Below are 21,401 nucleotides of genomic sequence, written 5' to 3'. Positions count from 1 at the left end.
TGATTGTCAAGAATTGACTTGAGGGCCGATGCAATTCGGGTTAGTATTGAAAATGTTTTCCCACATGCTCATCATGGCTTGTGTGCTTTTCATCTACTAGGAAACATAGTACATAGATTTGGGAAAAATTATAAAACAAAAGTGTTGTTTTGGAGGCTTGTGAAAGCTTACAAAAGAAATGTTTTTGAAGTATTGTGGTATAGATTTAGTTCTACTAGGCCGCAAGTAGCAGCGTATCTAAGTGAAATTCACCGTGCTAAATGGACTAGAGCATATTCGCTGTCGAAACGGTACGATTACATGACCTCGAACAGTGCAGAGTCCATGAATGATTTATATGTAGATGCAAGGAAGATGCCTATAATACCCCTTCTTGAGTTCTTCCGTCGTCTTTCACAGGAATGGTGTAACAAGCGTCGCATCGAAGGAGGTATGAATTTAATTTGGACTTTAATTAGGTCGAATAATAAGTTAATTATATATATCTTCTTTACAGGGAAACGTTCAACAGTGCTAACCGAGTGGGCTGAAAAAGTAGTTAGTAAAAATGAAGAGCGTACGACAGGATGGTCCGTTTCTGGTGTTTCAGATGCAATATATCAAGTGCATGATTTCAAACATGGTGGCATAGTTGATATGAGGCAAGAGACTTGTACATGCAAATATTGGGAAAGAACTGGGTTGACTTGTGGTGATGTCATAATGGTCTTGAAGCACTTGAAAAAAACTAACTTCGGACATCTGGCTATAGATGCTTACAAAATGGAAACGTACCTAAGTACGTATGAGGAGCCGGTTTACCCCCTTCCATAACCGTCAAGCTGGTAGACCGATAATGGATACACGTCAAGCTGTCATATATGGTTGTTAAACCCCCGATAATGGATACACGTCAAGCTGGTAGACCGAGAAATAGAAATTGTATCCCGTCACAAGGTGAGGAACCTATAGTAAGAAGGTGTAGTAGATGTGATAGTACAACACATAATGCAGTGACTTGTCCGACATTGGTCCCAAAGAAACAAAAAAAGGCTACAAAAAGTAGTGCGGCATCAGGTAGTAACACAAAAGGGAAAGGGAAAGGGACACAAGGTACTCATGCGACACTAGAGACGCACGGGACACAAGAGACGCGTTGGATGAGTGGGACGTAGGGAGAAGACTATTGTTCAACGTTTGATTTGAATGATTGATGTTGTATTTATAATTAATTATGTTTTGTTTTAGAAGACATTAATTTGTGTACTTTGAAATGGTGTGTTTATTTTAAAGATGATGGGTAATATTATGATTATATTAGTGCATCATTACTAGTAGAGTAATAACTAAAACTCGAAACTAATACATACAACAAACCAAAAACATATAATAAACGTACTTCGGTGGAAGCGCGTATTTTGTCGGCTATATTTTTACAACAATAGCCATGATATGAATCAGGGTAGACTCTTTGAACTGCAAAGTCTATGGAATCAGACATATGGCTTATGAAACCAACTTCTGTATTATCACCTAAACATTCTTTAAGCCTCCTCATGAACCATAACCATGAATCGTCACAGTTTATGGTTCCCAAAGCAAAAGCTATGAGAAGGGGTTCATGATTTTCATCTAAAGCAACCGCAATGTACATGGATGTTACGTACGTCCCAATTAGAGGTACATGATCAACGAATATGATTGGTATCATAGACGTGAGAAACGTACGAATCTGCAAGTGAAGATAAGAATGTTAGCTATATAACAACTTCAGATAATTAAATATTTACTATAAGGGATTACATACCACGCATCCCAATGCCACAAAACAAATTTTGAAACGATTGTACTGATCTTTCGTAATGTACGTGAAGGTGTTAGGATTGGTTCTTTGCAGATTATGGAAAAAACTTGGTAGGGTGGAGAAACTTTTTCTTAATACCTGATTGACTGAACTCATCTTCACAACTTTCTCTACCTTTGTAAAAATACCGCATAACCTATCTTTTTATATATAGTAAACCTTGTCAGTAAAAATACCGCATAACCTATCTTTTTATATATAGTAAACCTTGTCAGTTCGCGTTACTGACTTGTCAGTCCACGTTATTGACTTGTCGGTCCGCGTTACCTATCTTTTTATATAAAGTAAACCTTGTCAGTCCGCATTACTGACTTGTCAGTCCGCATAACCTATCTTGTTTATGTTGTTTAAATGTATGGTTTCGTAACATTTGTTGATGAATTATGTTTCAAAAAATAAAGGATAAAAACCATATTACATATAAATAAAGCAATACAACCACAATACAAAACGCAGTACTAGTTAAAAATACGGGACATTTTTCAAAAGATTCCAAGGGGCTTCAAACTCGAAACTCTGTCCGTTGCTAATTGATTTGTATTCTTCTTTAGCCGCCTCCAAGATGTCTTCCTCAGTATCATTCACACGATCATCTTCAATTTTGTTATAAAGATCATTGAATAACACAACTTCTGTTTTCAATTCATACCATTTTGCTGCTATATCAAGCGTGCTGCGATGGTTTTCTATGGTGGTTTCAGCATCGGTGTTGAAGGTATTGGTTAATAGGAGCCAAAACATTCTATCCTCCAAACTGCTGTTCTCGTTAACATTAATATATACACGAGTTAGAAGCAAATACTCGTTAGCGGTCCATGGGTTTGAACCCATTGTAAAAGATACAAATTAGATGAACTAAAACAAATTAGATGAAGTGATACACAGTTTTGAGTCATTTTATATAGACATGACAGTCCGCATAACTGACTTGTCAGTCCGCAGAGCTGTTTGTCAGTCCGCAGAGCGAATGGTCAGTCCGCGTTACTGACTTGTCATTCCACGTTACTGACTTGTCAGTCCGCATAAGTGAGTTGACAGACCTCATAACTGACTTCACAGTCCGCATAACTGACTTGTCAGTCCGCAGAGCTGTTTGTCAGTCCGTGTTATTGAATCGTCAGTCGGCGTTACTGACTTGTCATTCCACGTTACTGACTTGTCAGTCCGCATAAGTGAGTTGACAGACCTCATAACTGACTTCACAGTCCACATAACTGACTTGTCAGTCCGCAGAGCTGTTTGTCAGTCCGCAAAGCGAATGGTCAGTCCGCGTTGTGAAGTAACTCATCTAGCTCTTCGATTATACTATCCCCAAAACTTTTGAATTCTCCACCAGTTAAGTATGTTGTGAAGTAATTCATACATCGTGTTGAGTCATAAATGTGTACTTTGCAAATATCTAAATGTAGCACTGCCAAAAACCAATGGGCATGAGGAACGTTTATGGGGAATAGAACCTACAAACAATTTTTTTTAATAGTCATTAATTCAGTTCCTATATAAATAAAATAATTAATAAACTTAACTAACCATATACACATCCTTCCATTTAGGATGGCCTCCGACACCATTTGCTATATTCCTAAGAAAATATGTTTTTCCGTTTTGCAAATTAAGTTCTTGAGGGAATATCGTCCACCTTGCGTTCGCCGACCGTCTTTCCATGAGCAAGGCACTCCATATCGCAATATGTTGTACATTTTAAGATAAAAATGTTACAGTTTTTTATATAAATTATCGTCTAAAAATGTAATTAAAAATTATCTTTAACGAATATTACCGAAGAAATTAACCACCCAGCGTCAGTAACTGCAAGTAACCTCGACCAAAACTCCACATCCAGTGTGAGCATATGCAGCCTATGTTTAGTGTTTAGGTTGGAAGAGATCGTATTCCATTCTCTCCAAAACTTAACGTACTGGCAGCTTCAACATTGTCGAGCAGGAGATAATTTGAAACATCATTACTCTCTTCATTCACAATGTCTTCATTTGCTTTTTCAGGACTCTTCACTACTTTTTTTTCTTTGCTTTGGTGATTTTCTTCAATTTTGGTGTGGATTGCAACTAAAAAATTAACATGTTAAATAATTATCAATACGTTAATATTTTAAAAATATACCAAATTTAAAATATGAGTTTTGTACCATTGTGAACGGAGTCCGCTGATACCATGGAACACCCCTCTTTCGTTGCGGCCTAACAATATGAGTCATTTCTTTTGTGTGATGTTCACCTACGTCCGATGAGGCTCAACATGCGTAGGTGTAGGCCCAAATTCCCTTCCAAACCATGAGTACCTATATCATCATAGTCAAAATGTGTATCCTGGTAATATTTTTCTTCCTCCTCTTCATTTATCATCTCTTCCTCCTCCTCCACCTCCTCCTCCTCTCGAAACCCTCTGTCTGGTTCAACATTTTTGTCTGGTTCATCTTTTTTCTGTAATATACGGTCTACTTTAGAACTTAAGTCAGCCACAACGCCTAGTAGACGCTTCACTAATGCCTTTGTGCTCGTCTTTTTCTTCTTTACCAATCTTGATGTGTCGTTTGACATATAACTTGTTTCTATTTCAAGATGTTGCGAGGAAGAAGCATTTGTGGCAGATTCAGTCGAAGATGTTTCTATTTCAGACTTATACATCCTTCTTCGAGCAGGTGAGGCAACATCAGGTGGACTATTTAGGACATGACTATGTTGTCGTGGGGGAGACTCTACATGGTTAAGAGTCCAATTGACATAACGAACATAAAACGGCAACATCAGCTCCTCCGGGTTTGCCACGACATTAATAGGTTGGTTGTTAGGCTGCAAAAATCAGATTGTTAGTTTAACATGAAAATACATTGGAATTTGTAAATATAGATGATTGTTAATATACAAAGCATACCGCAGACACATTCATTATTCGACAACATTGAAGCCAATATAACGGTGTTTTACTTCTCCACGCCCTCATCCGTGTCAATTCTGTCGGCGTGCGTATATAAAACTTGGTTGCCTCTGGGAACGTCTCCAAAATCCATATCTATGAAAAAAATGTTAGTATCGTGCTATTATACTATAAAAGTCATGATACAAACTTATTATATAATACAAAACGAAGTTCAAATTTTTATAGTATAAAAAACTAAACAATGATAACTATTTAAATACATTAGAAAGTAACCTTAAACGGAAGCATAAAACCGACAATGGTATACTTGTGTACTTTCTTGGATTCGGGATTGGACTGCTTCAATACTCTAAACTCTTCTATTTTCTTAAACATTCCACGCATAAAACGCGAAGTATATTTCCAGAAATACGTACCCCATGCAAACCTGCAATTTTCAATTTATTTATTATAATTAGTGCATTGCATACTACTGCGGGAACACATGTTTTAAATGTAATACCTGTTCCAATCATCTATATTATCAGCAAGCTTGTATACTGCTGCAGGAATGTCCGTTTTAACGTCTCGTCCGTGTAGACCCTTCAACATAAAAACAAGCTGGATAAGCATCACATCATCTTCATCTTATAGTGCCAAATAATTCGGGGACATAATCAAGTCTTCTAAATCTTTCAGCCGAAAACGTGCATCAGAAATATCTGGGAACACACGGAGATTTGAATTTGACCGGCCCTTTTCGTCATGGAGTAAATCCACAAGTAAGGGATCACCATGTGGGATATGCATTCCTAAGAATATTCCAAAGGGGAAGCTTCGAATAATACTCGTTGTGATTGTGTTAGGCGTGGAAAATAGTCTTTAATGATAGTCCCCACCACGCCTTTCAAAGTTAAATCCGCTTTTTTATTGAGATCTTCGTGCTACAAAAAAAAATCTTATTTCATTTAAAACATTACTAATTGAAAATAAAAAACAAGGTTCCAAAATTACTTTTCTAATTCGGTTTATGAAATAAATAGCAACATACTTTTTATATATAACTAAATACACAAAAGAAAAGGGCAGCAAAAGCAGAAAAAAAAAATTGTGCAAAAACCATTTTTAATGTCATTCCGCGGAGGCCTCTCTGTGGAGTGACCTTCACCTCCGCGGAGACCTGCATTTCTTCGATTATAACATTCCGCGGAGGTAACACATCACTCCGTGGAGCACCCTCTGCGGACTGACGTACCCCTCCGCGGAATGGATCATCCCAAAAATCGTTCCTGTGATTTGTAAACCTAAAAATTCTAAAACTGTATACATATTCAATGTAATAAAATGAGTTTTCCTCTAATTTGAATCATATTCGACATTTTCGACATTAATAATTAGATGGGAATGTGAGAAATACCCGGGAACCGTATCCATCGGCCATAACATCGGGGAATTGGCGGTCCATCGGTGACGGATTTCAAGTGCTATATACTCGATTTCGCCGGATTTGAAGTCGTTTGACGGCGTATTCCGCCGGATTTGAAGTCGTTGCCGGATTTGAAGTCTTCGATGAACGACTATGCGAGGAGATGCGGAGTGACGAACACAAACGGGGACCAGTGGGGACCAAAAGAGGACTCCTTCGTTTTTCTCAAAAAAAAGGGTTGAAATTATGAAATTACCACCTCTACGCGGAGATTTCATGGTTCCGCGGAGGTCCGCGGAGGGTCCTCCGCGGAATGTATGTCTATAGCCGGAAAAATCTATTTTTATGACTAAAATTCAAAATTGACCCCCATTTTTTGTCTATTTGCGGTATTTTCCCTTTATTTAAACAAAAATATTTTAACATAAAAAGGAAAAAGAAAATAAATAACCACACCCTTTGGGCCCACATCTCTCCCTCTCTCTCTCTCTCTCTCCAAAACACCTATTGCTTAAGCTGTTATGCGATCCTTACACATGCAACCACCTCATTCCATCCAATGTTTTCTTGAAAAAAACAACCATGTCAAAAAATATATTGATAAACTTATTTTTGTGATTTTTGGTCGATAAAATTATCACAAGACTATGGTTGGATGTGTTGGTTGCAACCATGTCAAACCATCATCTTCATTCGGTGGTGCAGGATACCGGAGAGTGGCCGAAGCGGTGTTAGAGTGTGGTGTTCAGAGCTCTATTTTCCCTACCCCTATCCTCCCATGTCGAGTCTTCAGTTCTGACTCCAGCCTACTGCAACTAGATTAAAAGAACAACCCATGATTCCATATCCATAATCAATCTCCAAAGGTTCCAGACCCAAAAAAACCCATTAAAGAACACAAATTGAAGTATCTAAGAAATGCATACATGTATCTCCGCATCCAGTCTCCACCAGAAAATCACCCATGCTCGCCAGAAAATGCTTCCCACCTGTTTCTTCTTGTTATCTCCTCATCACTAGAATATTCCTAATCTCACCAAAGACTGATGACACATATGAATTTAATTATGAAAGAAATTGTCGTCGGAGGTGGGTTTCAATGAGAAAGGGAGTGGCGGAGCTGGAGGATTACGATGGAGGTAGGGTGCTAAGAGTTTCATCTTGGTTTTCTCTTCGTTTGGGTTTTCCCTTTTTGTTCTAATTCCTATTAGACATCCATTACCAGATTCCTGAAATCAAAGAGGGATGAACGATGAAAGAAAAATAGATAAGTGTGTGCTTTTGAAATCAAAAAGGGAACATACACAAGCATGGCTTGGTGTATACTTGTTCAATTAGAAGAAATAAAGAGAGATGGTTCATACACATTGTTTTGTTGTTTGTCTTTTGATCTCTACAGGAATAAAATAAAAGAGGTAATTGAAAAACCTAATGGAGATCTAGTACTAGATTCCTGATAAAATTGATTTTGACTTTATTAAATCAATATCTTTATATGATTTAAGGAATGGAAGTTAAACATGCTCAAAAGGAAAATTCATTAGAAAAGGAGTGATGAAATTGGTTGATTTTCAAAGAGAGAGAGAGAGAGAGAGAGAGAGAGAGAGAGAGAGAGAGAGAGATGTGGACCCACGGGTGAGGTTATTTATTTTCTTTTTTCTTTTTATGTTAAAATAATTTTTTGTATAAAAAATATAAGATAAAATAAAAAGGGTATGAAAGTCTTTTTAGGTGTGACATGGATCAACCATGATAGAAGATAGAAACCACATTGACTTTCTATGAATGACTTTTATGAAGTTTTTTAAAGTTAGGGACTATATCCAAAGTTCTAGAAACTATAGGGACCATTTATGAAGTTTTGTCTATACTGAATTAATTAGAAAACCATGGGGACCAACCACATAGTTTTGTCTTATTATTATGGTTATTTTTGTTTTCAATCTATTTTTTACTGGAAACAGTTGGACGAAATTAAAAGTAAAATAAATAAAACAGAAGGGATTGTTGGCCACATGCAACGTGCTAGACCCTTATTAAGCATCTCATATTTTTCATTCAACGACGTATATGTCATTTCACAACCTTCGCTAACTATTCGTATGAATAATATATATGAATACTCTCCCGTTGCTCCACTTCTATCTACGCTTCATATCAAGAAAAATTCAACCAAAATCCTACGAGTAGAAAGACATACCAACAAACTGCAAGTTTGTACTTGTATGTGGTGGGAAATTGTGACTTTAATTAATCAATTCATAGTAGGTGTAAATATGTATGTACTACTAACTCATGTTGTATTGTCCATGGACCATGATGATTCATCGTTGTTTTTTTGTTGAATTGATAACCTTCTATGTGTTTTCAACCTATTAATTAGTTTTTGTGATCAAATGTGTATGCTTATGTTTATGTATCTGTTGATGATATATTTCTTTTTATCGTAATATTTGGTGATGAAGGTATGTTCTAGAGATGAGATAACAACTATAAACTCTACATAATCACTAAGAAAGGAAACATGAAATCAGATTGGAAATCAAACAGTCAAAACCTAGACATGTAACTAGAGATATTAGGGAATATATTATACCTCTAAGGCGAGGAGATGATAAAATAATGTTTGTATCTTCAAAGACTTCTCACTAGAGCTTCAATCCTCCATCATGGACGTAGAGATATTGCCACCAACACAACTCCATTCCTTTTTCTATAGACGTTTTGAATGATTTCAAAGAGGAAGGAGAACTAACTAGAATATATAATTTGTAATATTACATATCTATCCCTCAAGTTTCTCAAGTTATATAATTTACCCCTTTGTGACTAATTAATTGACTAACAACTTATATATTTCCATCATCAGTCCTTACCCATAAACTTACTAGCATTTTAAGTCCAATATGGTTAATTAAGTTAACTCTAGGTTACATCCCATCTTTCAAAAACTGACAACAAAAACCATTATAACAATATTTCTTTAATTTGGATAAAAAAATATCATAATTTTTTTTATCATCATAACTGTCTCTAGTATTTAATTAGTTAATTTCTTTTATTTCATCTTATTATTCAACTTATTTTATTTTAATCTTCCAAAAAAATTATTTTCACAAAAAATGACTAAAAATATAGGCCTAAAATCAAGATGTTACAATATGTTTCGATTTGGTTGAGGTCTTCGTTTATGTAGATGAAAAGAAAGGAAGTACCCACATACGCCCACCCTATTTGGATGATTGCATGGGTGATATTATTGACATCCTATATAAGAAGAGTTATGACTGGATAACTGCATGGACGAGTCCACCCTATTCGGATGATTGCATGGGTGATAGTATTGACATCCTTTATAAGAAGATTTATGATTCAATATTGTTTTCTCATCGAAATCTCATTTTTCGGATGGAGATAAAGTTTTGGGTACTTATATATAAGGATAATGATGATGACCGATTAGACTATGATGTAAGTTTTATATGTTTTTCTGTTATCATTATACAATAAATATTTAGTTGGGTTACTTAATCTCTTTATGCATGTGTTTATTGACAACACATTATTATTTAGGTATTCTCTATAAAACCCGCCCTTTTTATAAATCAAATTACTATGGTTTTAAAACATCTTCTGACATTTAAGTCAAGTTTATCCAAATCTGGTCCCATTTTTTTTTTCAGTTAAAAGTATCACTTTACAATGATTTATAAATTACGTAAAATGGGTGTTACAACCGATACTGATAAAACCATAGTAATGCAATGAATATACCGTCTCTATAAAAACTTCATACAACTTTTATACTGTAACGCCCCGATTCCCAGGTATCGTTTAAATAAGAATTTAATTTGTTTCAGGGCTTACTCGACGAGTCGGTTGCCCTACTCGTCGAGTAGCAACGGGTTGGATATGCGTGTTTAGTGACCTACTCGCCGAGTCCATAAGGGGACTCGACGAGTAGGAGCTGGCAGATGAAACCCTAAATCCCGGGGTTTTGCACCCTATTTAAGGGAGCCTCAGCCTCCTTTGGCCTCTTTACAGTCTTTGAGAGCTCAGTGAAACCCTAATTCGTGTGGTACTCTTCTTGGTGTGATTTAAGCCTTGGAAAGAAGGTTAGCTAGGAGGGAAAAGCTTGAAGAGCAAAGGAGTTGAAGCAAGGAAGGTGTGGGAAGCAGAATTTACCTCAGCTAGCATCTTCTGGAGGTATCAAGTTGCAATCTTTACTTCCCTTTCCTTCTAGATCTCTTTTCTTTTGGATGAGTTTTAGGGTTTTACGGATTTTGAGTTGATATGGGGAGCTATGGGCTAGATCTGAAGTTGTAACTTCAGATCTGGACCCTTCCTAAGTCCTAGAGTCATAAAGTTGCGGGTTTGGGGGTGATTGAGACCCTCCTTGTGCATGAAACCCCATTAAGAGCTTGGAATTGCCATTAAGAGCCTTTTTAGCCATGCATACACGTAAAGTTTGCAACTTTACGTGAAAAGCATGCTCTAGAAGCTTGGATCTGTAATTTGGAGCCATTACATGGCTTAAATGAGTCTGTATGGCTTAAGGACTGAAGGAACTCGGCGAGTCGAAAGGTTGACTCGGCGAGTCGTATGAAGATGGCCTTGAACTCGACGAGTTGGATGAACAACTCGGCGATTCTATTGAAGATTGCCTTGAAGTCGGCGAGTCGGCTAGGGTTTCTCCTAATTCTTGGACATGTATGAACTCGGCGGGTTAAAGGGGAACTCGACGAGCCAATCCAGGATTTCACGACTTCTCGAGTTCAGGAAGGACTCGACGAGTCGGTGAACTACACTCGATGAGTCGAGTCAACCTGGACTGTTGACTTTGACTATGGACTTTGACTTGGACCAAGGGTTGACCAGTTGACTTCTGAGAGTATTCTGGTAAATTGGAGATTTATAAAAAAGGGTTTTATGGTAACTATAGGTGGTGGAGTTCATATTGGTGATCCGGGAGTTGAGCTTTCTAGTTTCAGACGACAGTTGCAAGGTGAGTTATCCTCACTATACTAAGGGTCTAAGGCACCAAGGCCGGCCCATTGGATATGTTATCCTAGCCGTGTTAGATGTTGAGTATGAGTTAGTGTTACATGCTAGTGGTTATGCCAGTTAGGTAGACCTGTAGGACTACCTGTGATGTTAGATGATTATTGCATGCTCAGTGGTTATGTTATGTGTTTGTTATATGGGATGGGTTGAGGTTGTACTGCTTCGTGCGGTGGCCAACAAACCCTAGGAGCATTCCAATTACGGGCTAAGAGAGACTCGTACTGTGGGCTCGGGAGCATTCCAGTTACGGGCTGAGGGAGACTCTTACTGTGGGCTCGTGGGTATTACAGTATGTAGGGCTGTGGACCCGTTATGTGTTGTGCTGTTCAGTCTGTTATGATATGTTATTGCTGACATGGTTATGTGGACTGTATGTGTATCGGTATTTTGGGGGTAACTCACTAAGATTTCGAGCTTACAGTTTCAGTTTATTGTTTCAGGTACATCAGGGGATCGCGGCAAGGCGAAGGCATGATCGTACAGCTCCTCATATTATGTTTATGTTTCTGGGAATACTCTGATAAATAATGTTTTGAAAACAAAGTTGTAATGTTTTGATGAACTCGACATGTTTTAAAAGTTTAAATTGGTTTGAAATTTTTGGGTGTTTCATATGCTCTAATAATTCACTACTATTAATTCATGCACAGTTCTCTAATGCTTCATACATGCACCTCGAACACATAACATTTAACAACAACATTAGACAACATTGTCTGGTGAGTTAAACGACAACACATATAAACAAATTACATAATCATAAACACATATGATTCACATAAACATTTCAACTATATGCCAATTAATTCTTCATTAAAAGATTAATAAAATGTGTACACTTTCTATCAAATTCTCGTCATATAACCTTTATATTTATAGATATATAAGTATACTCAAAATCTAATAATCCATACAGGCTTTCCTGTATTCTATAGATATGATCTATACATGATCCTTTGATTACATACTGATTAATCCGTAGGATTCATCACATAATTGAGACCCTATTAATCCTTATCAAATGAAAAGGCAATTAAACTCATTTCAAGTGTTCCTCGACTTCTACATCAAAAAGGATATATATTCCAAGTAAAGTCGTTCTTTATCTTTCCTCAAAATATGACTAATTCCTAATCCCCTTGTGGGATTTTACAATTTCTCTTATTGTAACAATTTTCCACTTACAGGAACCTTTATCAATATTCTAGAAAAAATCACATATCAACATTCATGTAGGAATCCCATATCAATATTTTTGTGGGAAATCTTATATCAATACTCATGTTGGAATCTCATATCAATATTCCTGTAGGAATATCATAGCAATATACCCGTAGGAATCACATATCATTATTAACATAGGAATCTCATATCAATATTTCCACAAGAATCACATATCAATATTCCCGTAGGAATCTCATATCAATGTTCCCGTAGGAATCACATATCATTATTCTGGTAGGCATCTCATATCAATATTCATGTAGGAATCACATATGAATATTCATGTATGAATCTCACATCAATATTCCCTTAGGAATCACATATTATTATTATCGTAGGAATCTCATATCAATATTCCCGTAAAATCTCATATCAATGTTCCCGTAGGAATCACATATCATTATTCTCGTAGGCATCTCATATCAATATTCTTGTAGGAATCACATATCAATATTCCTGTATGAATCTAATATCAATTTTCCATTATGAATCACATATCATTATTATCGTAGGAATATCATATCAATATTCTCGTAGGAATGACGTATCAATATTCCCATAGAAATTTCATACCAATATTCCCGTAGGAATCACATATAATTATTCCTATAGGAATCTCATATCAATGTTCCTATATGAATTACATATCTTTATTCACGTAGGCATATCATATCAATATTCATGTAGGAATCACATATCAATATTCATGTATGAATCTCATATCAATATTCCCTTAATAATCAAATATTATTATTGGCGTAGAAATCTCATATCAATATTCCAGTAGGAATCACATATCAATATTCTCGTAGAAATCTCATATCAATATTCCCGTAGGAAGCGCATATGATTATTCCCGTAGGAATCTCATATCAATGCTCTTGTATGAATCCCATATCATTATTCCCGTAGGCATCTCATATCAATATTCTTGTAGGAATCACATATCAATATTCTGGTATGAATCTCATATCAATATTCCCTTAGGAATCACATATCATTATTCTTATAGGAATCTAATGTCAATATTCCCGTGTGAATCACATATCAATATTCCCATAGGAATCACATATCAATATTCACATATGAATCTCATTCGATATTCTCGTAGGAATCACATGTCATTATTCCCGTAGGAATCTCATATCAATATTCTCGTACGAATCACTTGAGCAATCTTCTTTGCCAAACCCTATTCTAACAACGTATCAAACTCCTTAGAACTTTTCTTAGCTCATTGAGATCTTCATCACAATTCATAATCAAAATGATCATTAACTTTACTTGACAACTTTTTGTCACCAATTTAATTAAGCTTCACGTATATCACGTATTGGTGACTTAATTTAATAAGTTCCAAGCTCAATTTCCATAATTATCAGTTTTTTCCAAATTATGGTTTAGGGTTCTTCAAACCCTAATCCAACAATCTCTCATAAATTTAAGATAATTCAAGCTTAGAAACACGATAAGTACTTCTAATTACACTCATACTAGCCTTTTAATACATCAATACTCGAATTTAGGAAAATCCTTTGAATTCTACCATAACCATCTTAAGAATCAAGCAAGAGAGAAAAACAATTACCTAGCCTTGAGATAGTTTAACCATTATACTTCACATTATCTAAGGGGCTGTTTGTTTTTTTAAGCTAAACCACTTCTGACCACTTATGGCTACGCCGCGCGGTGCACACGAAACACTTGTACTTTTGCGGTTGTTTACTTTTTAGAAGACTCCTGACATAAAAATTGTTGTGCGTGTGCTGCATGGCGCAACACTGGACCCTCCTCTTCAAACCACTTCTCACCTTACTTTAAGTTATATTTCAACATAGATTTTAAATTTTTTTTAAACATATGCTTATTATTTTAATAATATTATGAAGGATATTATAAACAATTTGAGTATATTTTACATAATTTCAAAACCATTTGGTAAATTTCATATAAATATTTTTTGGTGTTACATTGTCTATAACAAAATATTAATAAGTTATAATGGTAGTTATTAAAATTATCAAATTTATTGAAGCTAACAAGAAACATCACCATCGTCTTCGAAAATATAATAAAATGAACATGTTGTTTGCTAAATTAACAAATTTATTTATTGTTATTTAGCAAACATTATGTTTAATTATTGTATATAAATGTCTTTAAAGATCATATCATTACAATGATCTGTATACTTTATTTAAATATTATTAAACTAAATAATTTTTTGATTTAGAATTATTTTTAACTATTATATGGTTAATTTTAGTTTATTGCAACAAGCTGCAGACGTAAAAAACAAACCAACTTCTTATTACAGGTTGCAACCTTTTGGTCCACCTCTTCTGCTGCAGAGGGTTGTAGATGTGGTCTACAAACTTCATACGTTTTAACTTCGAAAAAAACTAGCACCTAATTTTGTGAAATGGTTTTGAACCCTAAAGAAATCCTGTAAAGCCTCTGGAACGAGAGAATAAGATTGTGATCTTAACTGCCCAAATTAATGAACTAATATACCCTTTGTTCTGATATGTGGTCTGTAGTGATCTGGTTATGATGATTAATGCAGAATTGTAATGATAAAGTGAATCAAATCATATCAAGAACACACAAAAAGTAAATAAGATGGTTTAAGCTCTCATTAATCTAGCAAGAAATTACAAATTGGGTTATGTAATAATTCTCTCACTAGACTAATCTCTCAAATGGGTTCTTACATAAAATGGGAGCTACTCACTTCCTATTTATAGGAAACGCTCAACCCATTACACAATCAAATAGGGCAAGCCACGTCCAAGAAAAACTTTGTACCCTAACATTCCCCCCTTTAAAGTTAGGATTGGATGCCCCAGATTTAATATCCAAACGAGCTCCAAGCAATCAAGACCAACTCCCCCTCGAAGTAACACTGGTCTTCAAATCCGCTTTGAAAAAGAATATCCAATAATCTCCGAATACCCATTTCAACATTCTCCCCCCATTTATAATCAAAAAATGATTATAAAACCCACAAGGGTAGTAAACCATACAAAACTCCCCCTCGATTTGTGACAAAAATGAAACTCTTCAATCCAAGAAAATCCAAAAAATATGCCGATGTCTTCAAATCTTTGACTTCCCGGACTTGGAAATGAACACTCAATGTTCATAACTTACGAAAAAACTTACACCAAAAACAATCACGAAAAGCTAAGAAAAATTTTCAAGAGTTGTGAAAATTTCGACTTTTGGGTGAAAGTTGCAAGAATTTCGAAAAATGGGTACAAACAACCATTTTCGCAAGTACTTCAGGGACGAAATGCGAAAAATCAGCTTCAAATGCGAAACTTTACCCCAAATGCAAAAGTGGGTATAAAGTGTATTTTCGCATAAACTTCAGGGCCTGAATGTGTAATATTGCCAATTCATTCCACAAATTGCAAGTTTTTCAACTTTTGGGTGTATTCTGCCAATTTACTGAATTCATAAGGACCATGTGCGAAACAGTGGTGTGTTCTTCCCCAATTCGATCCTGGACATGAAAGAACAACACCAGTCGAAACTTCAATGCTCGACTCGAACGACTCCAAGCGTGTTACTTTCAACTCCATGTAAATCCAAGGCAATTGCAGTCGAAAGTATGTGACTTTCGACCAATAAACTAAAAACACTTTCAAATTCACTTTCATTTTTAAATTCTCTCTGGTCTATGAACGTCCGACCCAAGCAAACCAATAGAAATTGCCAACTCTCGATTTGAATTAACTTTCGATCCCTATTCGTTTGGCTTTCGACTCAGTAATGGAAATCCAAATAACGTTCGATTCTTACACTTTCGTTCTCAAACATATGTTCGACCCAATAACCGAGTGTCGAACTTAGAATCAAGTTTCCATCCATCATTGAACTTCCGACTCCAAGAATTGATTTCAAAAAGTCGAACTACCAATCTCCACAAAATCGAAACCTCTTGATTCGAAACTTCATTTATCGATTCCAATCCATTCACTTTTGATTTATCTTCGATTTCCATCAATTCCTCACTTTTGACTCATACACATTCACTTTCGACTATGTACCTCAAGACACCGTTGACTCAAGCAAATACCAATGGAAATCGAGACTGCAAACTCTCGATTCTTTTTCGTCACAAATCCTTCAATTGTTAAACTCAAATTGATATACAAACCAAAATCTTTCGATTCCAAGGTCTTGATTTTTTGACCAAATGATTCACAGTCAAAACTTTCGATTTTAAGCACTTTAGACTGTAATTATTCACATTCGAAAAATCACTTCAATCCTTCACATATTGACTTTCGTTCTCATTCCCAAATTATGTTCCAGAATCAACCAAACAACCTATACTCGAACTTGACATCCATTCTCAACATTGATCAAGACCAATGAAAGCCAATCAAACCTATATCACATTCGATTCCAAAATCGATTAAACCAAAAACTTGATTTCGAATGGAACTTTCATCATCTAATTTCAATTCAAACATTCAACAAACAATTTTAACTAATAAACTCAAAATAGTTTCGACCCAAGTAAACCCAAATCGAAATCATTTTCGATTTCAATTTTGATATTTATCTTTGACGAACCAAAGAACAATTTTGAATCAACTAGAAGGAACGATGAATCAATGGAAACAAGTTTATCTTAAGAAATTATGAATCGATGAAGAATCAAATGTATTTAAACTCAATGGATTTATTAATGATCTTGAAACAATGAAGTCAGATATTCATGAGTCAAAAGCGAACACAGAACGTGGATCGAAATAAGTGATGAATAGTAACGAATCTTCAAACAAAGTCGGCAGATTGATTAGGCTCAAATACATGAATCAATGAATAGAAATAAACTCAATGTTTAGGCTTGAATTTTGGATCAGATGAACAGTGATTTCACTTACTTTGTGCTCAAGATGAACAATAATGGATAAATTGAATAGAATTTGGGATTGTTCATCATTTGATCTTCAAAAACAAGGTATCAACAAGAAATTTTTGGGATCCATTTGAAAATTTGTGAAACCTCCTTGAAAATCCTTTTCCCATTTGCAATGCATGAATCCAACATGGAAGATTTAGGTTCCTTGGTTGGAATTAGAAAATCTTCAAATTGCACATTGTACCATCCATGATGCATCTTGTACCATCCAAGGAACTTCTTCTCATTTTTCCAAGATCTAACTTCATCATCACAACGAATTTGAGAATCTTCAACAATTTTGGCTTTGAAATTCGAAACCATTGCAACATTTGATCATTTTTGCTTAGGAATCCAAATTTTCTTCACTGATTTTGGCATCAAAACGACATTTGAAGAATTTTGCTTAGAAACCCAAATTTTCTTGTTTGTGGTTTTCTTCTTCTTCTTCTTCTTCTTCTTCTTCTTCATCTTTTTGGATCTTGAAGATTTGAAATAGAAAAAAACATCATTCTTCACAACTTCAACTTTGTAATTTTGAATCATATCCTTTGGAGTTTGATACATTTGAACATATTGGATTGAAGGCTTTCTATATGGCACCATTCCTTCAAATGAATCACAAGAATACAAAAAATCATCGGTTTGAACTCCAAATGAAAAAAAAACTTTTACAACTTCAAGAGAATCACATTGAATTCCCTTATCTTGAACATCATGAACATATAGGTAAATTGCAAGCACATTGACACCATATTTACATTCATCAAGACAAATTCCTTTAATGATTTCATCTTCTTTCTGCTTCTTTCTTATCTCATGATAAGTTGTAACCAAACAATTAAGCAACACTTTATGATTATCATGATCAAGAGGATAACCGACCATCTTTCCACATTCATCTCTTTTTCCACAAGAAATGAGTGAATTTTGTTTAAAATACCCTGGTGTAAAGTTATTGATAAGTTCTTCAAAACTATATGGATATGGATCATCTTCAAGAAATACAAACCACCTTTCACAAGATTCTTTTTCCATTTCGAATAAAAAAACGAAAAAGATCACAAGAACTCAAATTTTTCTAGAGGCAGAAAGTGATTTTGGATGAAATCTCTAGAGAGAGAAAATGATTTCAAATGAATTTCTAGAGAGAGAAAGCAAAAATCACATGAATTCTAGAGAGGGAAAGTCAAATTTGAATCAAGATTAAAGAATTAATTGATTTATAGAAACAAAAACTCTCTCAATGAAAGAAGACTTACAACATGAAGTTTGAATAATGATTCACCAAATCAAAAATATCATCATAGATTAATTTCTTGAAAACTTCGAGCACCCGCTCTGATACCAATTGAAGTGTGTTAGGATTGATTAAGAACATAAATGATATTATGAAAGCATTAAAGAACACAAGATCTAAATATCATCTGGTTGGCTCAAATATAAGTCTGAAAGAGTACAAGAGTTCGAGAGTACAAGTTGTAGAATGACGATCAAGATCTATCCTCTACTCTATGTACCTATCCTATTTATAGGATACAAAAAGACTCACAAAAAATTACAAGGACTAAACATTAAAGTGTTGAAACAACTATGCCTTGTAAAATAGATAGAGTGTCGAAGTCATGCTGATTTTGACACCTTACAGACTCTTACTGCTTCGACTCCTCACTATACACATTCGAACCCAATAAGGTCGCACCACGACATTAATATGGTCGCGCTGTGATTTTATACTTAATCGAATTTTAACCTTGACTTTGACCTCGTCGCACCACGATTCATGTGTTTCAGCAAACTACATTGCTGATTCCATTCCAACTTTGCCCATTTTTTATTCCAACATCAAAGATGTATAACTTCCTGATTTTATTTTTAACTATTATATGGTTAATTTCAGATTATTGCAACAGTCTGCAAACGTAAAAAACAAACAAACTTCTTATTACAGGTTGTAGCCGTCTGGTCCACCTCTTCTGCTGCAGAGGGTTGCAGATGTGGTCTACAGACTTCATATGTTTTCACTTTGAAAAAAACTAGCACCTAATTTTGTGAACTGGTTTGGAACCCTCAAGAACTCCTGTTAAAGCCTCTGGAATGAGATAAGTTGTGATCTTAACTGCCCAAATTAATGAACTGACATACACCCCTTGTTCTGATATGAGGTCGTGCCATGACATTAATATGGCCGCACAGTGATTTTATACTTAATCGAATTTTAAGCTTGACTTTGACCTCGTCTGTAACATCCCGACTCCCAGGTATAAATTTAAATTATTTTATATTCGTATTGATAGGGCAACTTGACAAGTTGGAGGCCCCAACTCGTCGAGTAGAGATTGAGATGGCCGTGTGAACTTTAGAACCAACTCGACGAGTTAGAGGACTCAACTCGACGAGTTGGAGCTGAGTGTGAAAACCCTAATTTTTAGGGTTTGCACCCTATTTAAAGGACCTTAAGTCCTCTACCCAGCCTCCCTTATCACCTAAGAGTGTGTGTTTTTGTGTATTCCTTGGAGAGACCTGAAGATTGAGAAGCTTGGATCAAGAAGAGGGTTGTGTTGGATTTAGTGTCTAAGCCCATAACTATAACTGGGATGTACTTGACCCGATTGTAGCATGGTCCTTTTGGGTTGCCTTCACCAGTGCAATTTGATAGGATGGACTTTTGAGAATAAGGTTATTTGTGATTTATTAATATATTATAAGTATAATATATTAATTGAGAAATCATATTATTTAATTGGTATTGATCAAGAATTAATTTGGAATTAATTTAGTGATCAAAAGAGACTGATTAAATATACGGGGACTGATTAAGTAAACCAATGATTTTTATAATGTGGGCCAATGATCCATAGTTAATTAGGATGGGCTAAACCAATATGATAGTTCATGGAGGTTTAACCCATGGAGCCTAAGTAATATGAAGGGTCATGATTCATTAGGGTTTGCATGGATGAAACCCTAGCCTTTGTAACACTATAAAAGCAATCCCCTAGAGACAAAATCGGTTTCCCCATTCATTCTAAGAGAGTGATAACTGATTTTGTGCTAACTAGCCTATTCTCTCAAGTCTCCTCTTGGATTTGGTGTTTGTGACACTTTTGAGGCATCACACTTGAGGTGTTAAAGCTTTCTAATGCCAAGAACTACAACTACATCAAGAGGTATTCATCTAACTATGAGTTTTGTATTGTATATCCTCCAATGTATGCTAGTTAGGATGTATGCTTTGGAAAATTGAAAATGCATGTATAATTAGAGAAAACATAGATCCAAAGCATCTAGGGTTGCATGTGCACCATAGGAGTGTTATAGTGCTTAAAACCCAACTGTGGTATCAAAGCCTAGGATTGTTTTCTGTTATATTTGATGCTTGTTAATTTTTAAAGCTGAAAAAATCGATTTTCTGGCCTCTAACTGATGAACTCGCCTAGTCCACTGCCTGACTCGACGAGTCCACTCAGTAAAAGGGCAAATCGACGAGTCCAGTTCATGCACTCATCGAGTAGGGGGCTTCAGGTTGCAGAATTTCGAGTTCTTGGCCTGAATTGGTTTAGTATCATTACCACAAACTGTTTGTAATCATAAAAAATATATTTTCTGATTTGGTAATGATGATCCTCATCCAATTAAAGGACAATTGTCAAATTTTAAAATAGTTGAGTAATTATTTGTATTATTTGATATGAATTGCCTTGCTATGAGTTAGACTAGATTAATAGTGAAATTATATGATAATCTTGAAAGCTAAAATTGATCTAAGTTGTTCTTGAAATGAGTTTTGTAACTTGTCCTCAAGTTATATGAAGAGTCTCATTCATGAACATTAAAAACTCATAAGTTTTTATAAGTTATGGAAACCAAAAGTGTTGAAGAGTTATAAAACTTGCCCTCAAGTTTTGGAATTTGTAAAGTCTCACTAATGAAACATTTAATTCCAAACCTTAGAATTTTAAAAGTTTAAAATTCAACCCTTATACTATTATAATATTAAAAGTTTTATATATATATATATATATATATATATATATATATATATATAT

At 35.2% G+C, this 21,401-nt stretch overlaps 1 protein-coding gene across 1 annotated transcript; it reads left to right on the top strand.

Annotated features, from left to right (window-relative positions):
- The first annotated feature begins 300 nt into the window (after positions 1-300).
- LOC145139701 (uncharacterized) lies at positions 301-813 on the top strand. Its single transcript, XM_079073432.1, has 2 exons — positions 301-430; positions 497-813. The coding sequence occupies exons 1-2, from the start codon at positions 301-303 to the stop codon at positions 811-813; spliced, it is 447 nt and encodes a 148-aa protein (XP_078929558.1).
- Positions 814-21,401: the final 20,588 nt, after the last annotated feature.

The sequence above is a fragment of the Lactuca virosa genome, chromosome 9 (genome assembly GCF_052849685.1).
Source record: "Lactuca virosa cultivar CGN04683 chromosome 9, Lactuca_virosa_CGN04683_v6, whole genome shotgun sequence".
In the NCBI taxonomy this organism is placed as follows: domain Eukaryota; kingdom Viridiplantae; phylum Streptophyta; class Magnoliopsida; order Asterales; family Asteraceae; genus Lactuca; species Lactuca virosa.
This window is presented reverse-complemented; position numbering and strand designations above follow the sequence as displayed.